The sequence below is a fragment of the Colletotrichum acutatum genome (genome assembly GCF_030867785.1).
Source record: "Colletotrichum acutatum strain CBS 112980 chromosome Unknown BDZ83scaffold_111, whole genome shotgun sequence".
Taxonomy (NCBI): Eukaryota; Fungi; Ascomycota; class Sordariomycetes; order Glomerellales; family Glomerellaceae; genus Colletotrichum; species Colletotrichum acutatum.
The window spans coordinates 121326-131507 of NW_026849105.1; the positions used below are offsets into that span (position 1 = coordinate 121326).

The 10182-nt window shown below is 50.0% G+C and overlaps 1 protein-coding gene across 1 annotated transcript; it reads right to left on the minus strand.

Annotated features, from left to right (window-relative positions):
- Positions 1-3827: 3827 nt before the first annotated feature.
- BDZ83DRAFT_707618 (uncharacterized protein) lies at positions 3828-5606 on the minus strand (the record flags this gene model as incomplete). Its single annotated transcript, XM_060511551.1, has 2 exons — positions 3828-4864; positions 4914-5606. 2 exons carry the CDS (start codon positions 5604-5606, stop codon positions 3950-3952), a joined length of 1608 nt encoding a protein of 535 aa, XP_060360760.1. The 3' UTR covers positions 3828-3949.
- Positions 5607-10182: the final 4576 nt, after the last annotated feature.

Genomic DNA, 10182 nt, shown 5'->3' on the forward strand with positions numbered 1-10182 from the left:
GATGGCTTTTCTCAACGAAGGAGCCTCCAGTTGCAAAATTGGTATCCAAATCAACCAGGTCGATTTGGAAGAGGTTGCCAAATGGTTTTCTAAGTCGGGTGTGGCGGTGGTTGGGAACTGAGGCGTTCCCGCAAGCTCGGTGCTCAGACCTCGAGCATGACACACAACGAACACGTCGGGTTGATGCGTCACAGTTCTCCAACAGCTCAGACGGAATTTCGGACAGAATGAAGGCCCCGTCGCATAAAAGAAAAGAATCACACAAGTGGATTCGTGGTATGGTATTAAAGACCGTCAAGAAAAAGCGGTATCGCCACTCTTCAGCTAAGGCGCGCCTGTTGTGGCATTACATGCCATGGCAGATGTGTGGGATGAGTTGGCAATGCGGCCAGGCGCGTAGGCGGGAACAGGTTTTCCGTCTTGCAGCTTCAATTACCCCACAAACGGGCGATCGAACCTAAACTTACTAGTCGTCACATGCGAACGGCCGCGTTGGCGCGTAGATCCAAGACAGTAGTAGCCCTGCAGAGTGAGCCGGCGGGCTGCAAAACCACGTAGGCCTTACTGACTTGGCAAGTGTCATTTAGATTATCGTAAGCCTTGCGCTTTTGCACACTCTCTGTTTTTCGAAATCGCACACAAAGTATGAGTGCAGCCAATGTAGTTCAAGTCGAACATTACTCTACCTTCCTATCTAAGGTAGGTAAGGTGAGATGGAAAACCGGAAGCTTCCTCGGGTCCGGAAGGCTACCTGCCAAGTCTGCACGGCTCTGTACTTGGTTCGGGTTCGCACTGCCATCAAAAACGATGGCTGGTCAAGCTTCAGGCGAAGCTAGAGACGAACTTTGTCTTTGTTCACGCATGAAGTATTTGGCCTATGATGAGGCGATCCTATCGGAAGCTTTCCTTCACACTCGCCACATCCCACCACGAAGTGTGGCGGACTGGTAAAACCTTACCTCATTTTCAATACACATCGTCCGTCAAGAGGTGGTCATCTTCGTGTTGGCCATGTTTACTTTCTTCAATCACCCTAGTGGAGCGAGGGCAGAACTTCGTCGGGAGGAACGACGGACGTAGACTCTAGATACGAAAACAAGTCCGAATGTGGCTGGAAAGATACTAGACTCGATTTCGCTCCATTGGCTAAGACTTTTGACTCGAGGGATCTACTTCCAGATACCTGCAGATTGTCGTTTGTGGAATAAATATGTGTTCAGTCTACACTCTGAGAAGCATTGTTCAGCCTTTGACTCTCTTCCACGCATTGGCTTTAGTAAGGCTGGATCCACGTTATGCTGTTAATGGGACAACTTTCCTGAATTACCTCAAGTAAGAACATCCAGCTAAAAGGAGAACAATGTCATCTTTTTTGCTGCACAAAGAATTCAAAGAGGTTATTGTAAGCAACTCCAAAGATGAACAAAGCCCATCGCCATTCACAATATTGTTTTACCAGACATGTGAAGAACTAGGTGATGCTGTCCTTTGACATTATCTCCAAATGGTTGTGCAACGACAGAATCTTTCTGTTCAATCACACAATTAGAACAAGCAGCCTCATAATGTTGCAATTGTATATGAAGACACGAGATGATCCTCATCTCAGGTTTCAGTCATCATTAACTTACAGGCACATCAGAACACCGATACATCACCTAAATACAATCCAGCTTTACCTACAGAACAATCAACTTCTCTAAATCCTCAAGACACCTCATTCAATCACCCCAAAAACAACCAGACAAGATGCCCGGCGAAAAGGAGAGATCCATCATCGGCAAGGTCATCAGCGGCGTGAAGATCAAGATGGAACGAGCCATTAATGGCAACTACCAGCGCCACTTTTGCGAGTCCACCAAGGTCGAGCCCTCTCACTGCCGTCGCCTAGTCATGATCGAGTGCACCTTTGACTTCTGCGTCAAAGCGGACGAATTCAACAACATCATCACAAACTGGTTCGACCTGCACCACGGCACGCTGCCCACGGAGCTCTACAGGAAGATGGCCAGCATCGGCGTCAGGAAGAAGCACGCGAACGGTGTGCGCACCTCCTTTCGGGTGTTTCTGCTGTTTGGCGAGGATATCCCCATTGAGATAGTCATGAAGCGGGGTGATCCGTATATTTTACCCGACGTTTTGAAAATGTTGTTTCCGCTTAATAGAGCTTCTAGTGTGAAGCGGGAGATCGTCACGTGTGATTGTTCTCGGGATGTTTTTGATTCACATGTTACGCTACATGAGAACCGGTGTCTTAGGGGAATCTGGTATGACAAGGATGGTGGATCGGAGCCGGCCCAAACGATTGGAACAACGGACCCGGTGGATTGGAAGATTTTTCGGGAGAACTTGGACTGGCGGCCGAAATATGGGTATGGGACTTATTAGACTGTTTCCTTTTGTTGATTTTACCAGCGGTTATATAAAGATCGGGCGTCCTGCTTTTTGGGTATAACAAGATAAATGGTATCAAGTTCTGTCGCGAACTGCCTGACTTCACTGCAAGAATCTGAAAAAGTTTTGACTAGGTCAGATGATAAAAAATCATAGACTACTTATCCCGTTATGTGCGTATTGGCGTCAGTACACGAGGACGTTCTCCAGTGAGGGACAATAGGGGATTGTATCATAATCTGACTTTATTCCTCATATTTTTGTATGCATGTATAGAATGTCCTTCAGAGACGTCGACTTGGAGAAAACCTGGAGAGATCTGTCTTTAAATGTCAACTCGCACTCGATAAGATAAACCGCCGTCAAGCTCGCAAGCCATGAATGGTAAAAATTGGCCAAGGTTGCATAGGGGGACAAGTTCCTACCTGCCCGGTGATCCATTTCAGCGGGAACCGCTTTGTTGCACACATGCTAATCCCTGCATCCGCTTGACGGCGCGAATGGAAGAACACAGCGGGAATAGTAAGCGCTCACAGGATCTCCCATCATCCCATGTATTTACGGCTGATCTAACTCACTGACGGTCCGTTGTAAGACTGAGCCAGAATGCTTGTGACGAACTCAGAAGTTTCGCAGAACATGATGTAGTATTTATTATGATTCTCACTTGACCCCATTCTGTTGAATCGAATTAAAGCTGATTCTATTGTCGGAATTCTCTTTCACCCTGTGATTCGGCTATCCATAATGACAAACGGCTGGACATACACCAATTCATTACCGTTCTCAGGGACCATACTGTGAATTTCACACAAACGGGTAGCTCCTTTCTATGTCTGGTGAAGAGGAACCGAGAGAGAAGATTCGATTGGGCATACAGCTGGTCATCCAATCCATGAGGTGATGTTAAGGATGGTTCGTGTTTATACTCCGTGCGCGCTTCGTACTGCCGAGTGGGTGGAGACTTCAAGTTGTTTGTTGGTTCCAAAGTCTAAATAGCGTGAGGAATTGACTCTCACTTCGAAACGCTAGGCGGTACCAGAGACGATGGGATGAAACCCCTAAAAGAGGTCTAGCCCCAACAAGAGACCAGCATTGGCCACGGCACGTTGCCGCTTCGGGAAATGTCGTGATCTTTTGTGTTCTCAGAAACAGGTTTTTGGGCGATGATTTGGTATCATTTCGTCAGCCACCCTAAGACTGAGAGAACTTGGGGGACGACATTCTAGGCTGGAAGGCAAGCGGCAGGCCCGTAGATGCCGTATTACTGGGAAACGGGCCAAAATACTGAATGCAGGTAGGCAGTCAATCGCACCGAATAGTTCTGTATTTTATTTGTCTCAATTGGTCATGCATGTATCGTCACTGAATATGGTATCACTCCTCGAAATCAGTCTGATAACTGAAGCCGCCCAGCCTTGGTATCCCAACTCCCGCAATGTAGCCTCTTGTGCGCCCTAAACTATTGTGCTCAAAGTAGCCGATGCCCTCTTGCCAAACCTGAATCTGATTTCGTACAATTACATCCAAAAATGTCGTTTCAGCCATCCCTATATCAAATCTCGTTCATGAAAAACCTGGCCTGACTGATACCAGATACGTCTGCAATGTAACGGAGGCGGCCCCTCAGATATCGTCTCTGTCTCGGCGTGGCGTAGTCGCTCTTCAAGGCCATGGCAAGCGGCCACATGACAATGAGACCGGCCTCGCCCTTGAGCGGGTCGTCTGGCTTAGTCGTGCCACAGGGGAACTGAGAAACAATGACGCCGTACCCGTTCCAGCTGCAAAAGTACGGGACTGCTGAAACAATGTTGGCGACCCGGGCGCTCGCGGATTGAACCAGGTCGCCGTACTCGTCGTAGTCGCTCAGGCCTTCTCTACCAGCCGATGCTAACCACGAGCTGGCGCGGATCATGGTCGTAATGAGGTTGAGGTGAGAACACCATGTGACCAAATGTAACACGGCCATGGGCAAATTGAAAAACTTGTACACTTGACCGTCGAACGTGGGTTCGGTGTCGAGCTCTTCGTCGGTTCGGTCAAAGACCCATTCGGCAACCTCGACCTTCCACTGCGGATTTGGGTTTTCGCTAAGCTTTCTGAACTCGTCTTCTAGTTTCCGGCATTTTTCTAGAAGCTCGAGCATCTTGTCCACAGTCTCGTCGGTAGGGTCCCTTGCCAGGGCAATGATGCGGTCCACGCCCTGCTGGAGTTGGTTGCAGAGAAGATTGATGTCAACGGTGGCGCGATTTGACCTCTGAACAGCCTCATTGTACAATAGCCATGAGTACCCGGACATTTCCGACTCTTTGAAAAGATTCTGGACTGATATGCATTGGTTGCGTGTCATAGCGAACATTTCCCGACCCTCATCGGTCTCTAGGCACTTCTGGCCACGTACTTGGACAATCTTGGCGGCGCCTTTGAGATGGCTGATGTATTCCTTCATTGAGTCCTTTGACATCAATGTCTGTAATACGTTAGCATAGAGTAGAGCCAAAACCATAATGATAGCTAACCTCGTAGAAAGCCAGCATCAGAACGGCCCCTAGGGTTTGATCGCTATCGATCTCCTCGGGATCGGCAATCGCTTGGCCAACTGCTCGTAAAGCGGCCACATGGTGCTCTTGTGCACGAAGGAGGGCAGGGCCTCTTGCTCCCTTCGACTGCCGCATCGCCAAGGCCGCCATAGATGTTGCCTTGAAGGCAGCTGAAAGGCAGACTGAGATCTGGCCACGGCCGAGAAAACGCGGCAAAAAGGCGTAGTAGCCCCGAGCGGTTGGTGTCAAAGGTACGTTGACGAACTCGGAGAGAAAGAGACACGAGGCTTGCTCGTCGAGCGGATTTGTCAATCCTCCAGGAACGTTTTTGAAGCATTCGATGAGGTCACCCTCTTCATGCCCGATTTTGAATGGGGATGAGTTTCTTCTTGGCGGGCTTAATGACGATGTTTTGTCGCAACAGTATCCGGGCGATCCGATCTTGATTTTCGTCGATGAGTTGGCGGAAGACATATTGCTATCGGTGCTATTTGTTCTCATCTTCTTGAGTTTATCGGCGGACTTTGACGAATCGCGAACGACGGGGCCGTAACCTGGGCAGTGTCTCTTCGACTTCGTGCATCTCATGCAGAAGGGCTTGGCCTCATCGCATTTGACCTTTCTTATCCTACACAGCTTGCATCCGCCCGAAGGCTTCCCCGTGTATACCATGTTTATGAGATGTCGTGTATTCCGGTAGTATAGATGAATGGACAAGAAACCCGAGAACGATCCAATATTGAAAAGGAAGGCGGGAGATGGGCTGAAGAAGGGGAAGGGAATCGGGGGGCAGACCCTGCGGCTGACTCGAGCAAGCTTTCGAGCTTGTCGCCTCCAGGGTTTTAAACCAGAGAGCCGAGAGATAAGTATCCTTGCCCCCCCCCCCCCCGACACGGACCAAGATCAGAATGGAGTGTTCCTCAGGTCATGTGATGAGAGTGAGCTGCTTGTGGTCATGATTTCCGCTGGAATTCCTATCACAAACTCAGGCGAGGCCCCTTAGGTAACGGGTCGCACCCTTCCCGCCCGCTTGAGCACGAGTGTCCGAGGACGGCATGCGCATGATATGATGTCGGTGCGCTCGGTTAGTCTGCAAGCCAAGATCACAGATCCCATCGTGTTTTGCATCTGGGCTATTTACAGCTTGACATATCCGCGGAACATTCGTTTAGATCTGATGCCCCAAAGTTGGGAATCAAGCCCCTCGCTTATGGTTCACTCGACTGGGCGTGCAGGTGTGGAGGGCACCCAGGCACAGTAAGATTCCAAAAGATGGTGCAGCTTAGGGCTTCGGATCATCACCAATTGCTGCAGGTAATGATGAAGCCGTGCGCGCTGTCAGCGGGTGACAGGAATCAAATGCGGCATCGTAACGCATGTGCTCTTTGACCTTCCCACGGTCTCGGTCTCGCACGGAGAAAGAGGACGTTTCAAAGGCACTGAGAGTGAACCTCCTCAACTCCCTTTTTCGGGGTTAACATATCGGCCGAGCCCCCCTGGAGTTGTTTCGTTTCACCAGGTCTCTGACGGATCCGAAAGCCATTGCGCTTCACAAGATCCGAGCTCCAAGGCGATCTGCTCCAGCTCTTTGCTTCATCCAGCTTCCTCGAAGAGACGAACGTTGAGTCACACGGGGCAGCTACAAGCTCTTGATGGCTGCAGAATAAAGATGACGTTGGCCATATTTGACTCGTTTAGAACAAGGGCTTTCCTATCTAGGTAGCAGAAGGGAGAAGCTTGTTTTGATCTGGACCGGATGTACTCCACAACCCGGCGATCATGCCGTCCGATCTGGAGTTGAAGAAACGCTGGGAGAGAAAGCTTCCACATCGAAAGAGCTTAGTACGGTGATAATCACGTTTGAATGGCAAACGCGATCAGACTTAGTCTGTGCAATGTGCACAAGGAACCCCCACATTCCGGGTTCGAAAAAAGTCGAGGGCCTGCTGTTGCAATGTCGAGTTGTCGAATGGAAGGCGAAGGTAGGCAATTCCTGGACACCGATATGTCGAAGAAAGTGGTGCAACCTTATGATAAGTAAGCAGTAGTCAAATCAGCGCCCTGTTATGAGGCTCTGGAATTGCATGCGGTTATCCTCAACATCAAATCGGTACGTGTCTGTCACAAAGTAGACTTGCTTCGGATAGCGATTTGTGAACGAGTGTATTTGGCATTTTGACATTATCAAGAAACAAAGGGCCAGAACTGTGACCTGGTCAGTGATCACAGCAAGCAGACGACCAATTCCGACTCTCCACTATTGTTTCGTAACGACCGTGAGTTTTAAGTCGCAAATTGCCCAGTAATTAGCCGAGACAGTAAAGAAGTAAAGGGCTTGTTATTGTCAATTTCCTTCTGTAAGATCTTACGCCGCAACGATCGTACTCGGTCGCTCCCTTTCGATTCGCTGCCATAACAAGGCATTTAACACCGAGAGTCTAAGAGAATTGTTTAATGATGGTCGGAAAGAGTTTCTCGGATCTGTTCTGGGTTTCTCATTCCATCGCGTACAACCTGACAAATTGTCAGTCAACAACACATGATACCTCTGTAAGCTTGTGCTTGAAGAGTTGACATTTGTACGTACGCAAGTCTTGGACGAAATGAATAGATTTCATTCAACTTCTGAGACTTTCAGACAAAGAACCATCGCCGGGATCAGTTGATTTTCTTGCTTGGGCCGGATGGTGGGACTCTCCCCTTTGGACGTGCAATCCACTCCGGCATATTCGAGCCTTCCGACGAAGACCCCATGGAATTCTTCATCTGACCGGTGGTGAGTCTATGGAATCAAACAGATTGACTCAGCGACCGTCGTTACTTACTTCGAAGTCATGGAGAAGTCCGTTATTCTCAGTGATCATGGCACGAGGCACCGCCTGCACCACAACATCCGCTAGCAAAAACGAAGCAATTTCGACCCGCATTAAAAAGAAGTGTATCAATGAACAGTTTCATGCTTTCAGGGCTGAAATGTTTTTTCCAAGACAAATACTAGGTCACCAACCATTCTGCCCTCAAGCTAGGGCGGTCACAGTAATGCTCTAATATATGGATCATTGAGCAGCATTGTGATACGGTTGATCAAATGCCGCTCGGCAAACATTTGGTATTGGATCTTGGAAATCCCAGGGGTTCGTTTTCTGCAGGGTCACATCAGATGTTTGAATTATCTGAAATTGATAAGCTCAAGATCCCCGTGCAGAGAATCATGCATGGCGTAAAAGATTCTCTGCCTGGCCCAATCATGAAGTGGTCATCCGCGGAGTAAGTCGGATCCTGCCGTGAAACCAAAGTTTACAGGCTAGGAATTCTCAACATGCCCCTGAGATCTTGTATCGTCGACGGCGTCAGACTTCGTCAAGAATAGTTATCCTAGGTTTTAGTTCCAAGGATAGACAATATTAAACCGATGAGGACCCTGATAATGTCTGTCGGTCTCTTGAATGGGACGGCGTCCGGCGAGGATGACCGATCACAAGCCTGATATCAACGGCCGCTCATCAAATGTTACCGGCTGCGTAAGACAATTCTCAAATCGTATGTGCAGCTATACACCATCAGTCGCGTTTGAATATGTCACATCGTTCGCAAATGAAGACATGTGCCTCAACCGGCATGTCTTCATTCAATGATTGAAGTATGCTTATATGCACAAGGGGAAACATGTCGGATAACGTAAGTGGAAAATGAGATGTAAGTTCCGGCTTGCAGTATTTGCTGCCCAATAACCCAGATACACCAAACGCGAGATTGAATTAGGATTTCCGGTTCTTCAACCGCGCGAAACTTTGCACTGGAAAGTTGCGGTCCTCCGGAGGGGTCGTTGCTGGTCAACTTCGGTGGCAAGGTTTGAGACCTGGGAAGACCCCCCACAGCGTATCCGCGTTATGTGGTCAGCTCAAGGTTTTGTCTAATCATATTTTAACCCCACCTAGGAGATCGTGCATTTCAAAGCTATCATTGGAGAGAATTCCCGAATTATCCCAGCTATCATCTAGGAAGACTACGCGGGTCTTGGGCGGGTGTGACATCAGGCGGAGGAGTAGGGTTGGTCCAACTTTAATGAGATGGCTGGTGAAGGGATACAGTGACTGACCAGGAGCTCTGGGAGTTTCCTTCTTCTTCATCGCTCAGCCTAGGCCGTACTAAAGCAGGCTTCCTAATATGATACTTCTACCATTTTGGGCTGAAAAGGGCAGATCTCCATACACATGGAATCAAGTGAGGCAAAGCACTTCGCACAAGGGTCTTAGCCCAACTTCCCTCTCGCCTAATTTTTCTTGGCATCTGCTGTTAGTGAATGAGTGAGCCTACCACCAAATTACTAACAGCCGAAAACTCTTCACCTCCCCTTGCCGGAGCCCGCATCCGCGATGGCCTCACAGCCGCCGTCGGGCACCGGACTGATGTCGGCCGACCAAGCCGACCCCGAACCAGGCTCCGGGACACCTCCGGAGCCGAACCCCACCTCAAGAGCTAAGCGACGCCGCGACGCCGAGGCACAGCCGACCCGGCCCAGCCTAACGGGAAGCCAGCTTGATGCCACCACCGACGCCCCTACCTCGGCCGAGGGGCCCGCAGCCTCTACCGCATCTGCTCCGAGCGGATCTGCCACAGGGTCCGTCTTGACAGCCCTTGCAGAAGAAGCTAGACAGTACGAGGCACGGAAAGACGTCTTTCTGACCATTGCACGGTCCGTCGACAGCGTTGTCGCCAGCTTTGACGGTTCTAGAAAGCAGATCGCGAAAGAAGCCACTGCCTATGTCATTCAAACCCTCAAGAGACTGATCAATCACGAGACAAGCCCAATAGCGGCCCGGAGTTGGGCGGCTGTCGTCGCACCGATGGCGGGCAACACCACTGCGGCGACCCGGAGCGGCCAGAGCTGCCAGAGCTCTGCCCGCCCGAAGGCCACACTCCCCGCCGAGGATCAGCCGCAGGCGCAGCCGAAGGAGGACCTCCGCATCTTTGCCCGCGTCCCGGAAGAAAGCTTAGCGGCCGCTCGGAAGATCGCACCGTTCGCCGTACGACAGATCGTCTGTAAGGCCGTTGGCCTGGGGCTAGCGGACCTTCCCCACGTCTACCATATCAGCACAGGTTACTCTCTGAAGCCGCGAAACAAGCAAATACAGGAAAGACTACTTACAAGTAAGGCAAAGCTGGCGGAATGCCTCGGCGCCCACCAAGTCGAGACGCCTATCAAGTGGCACACATACGTTGTGCCGCGATGCCCAACAAAACTTAC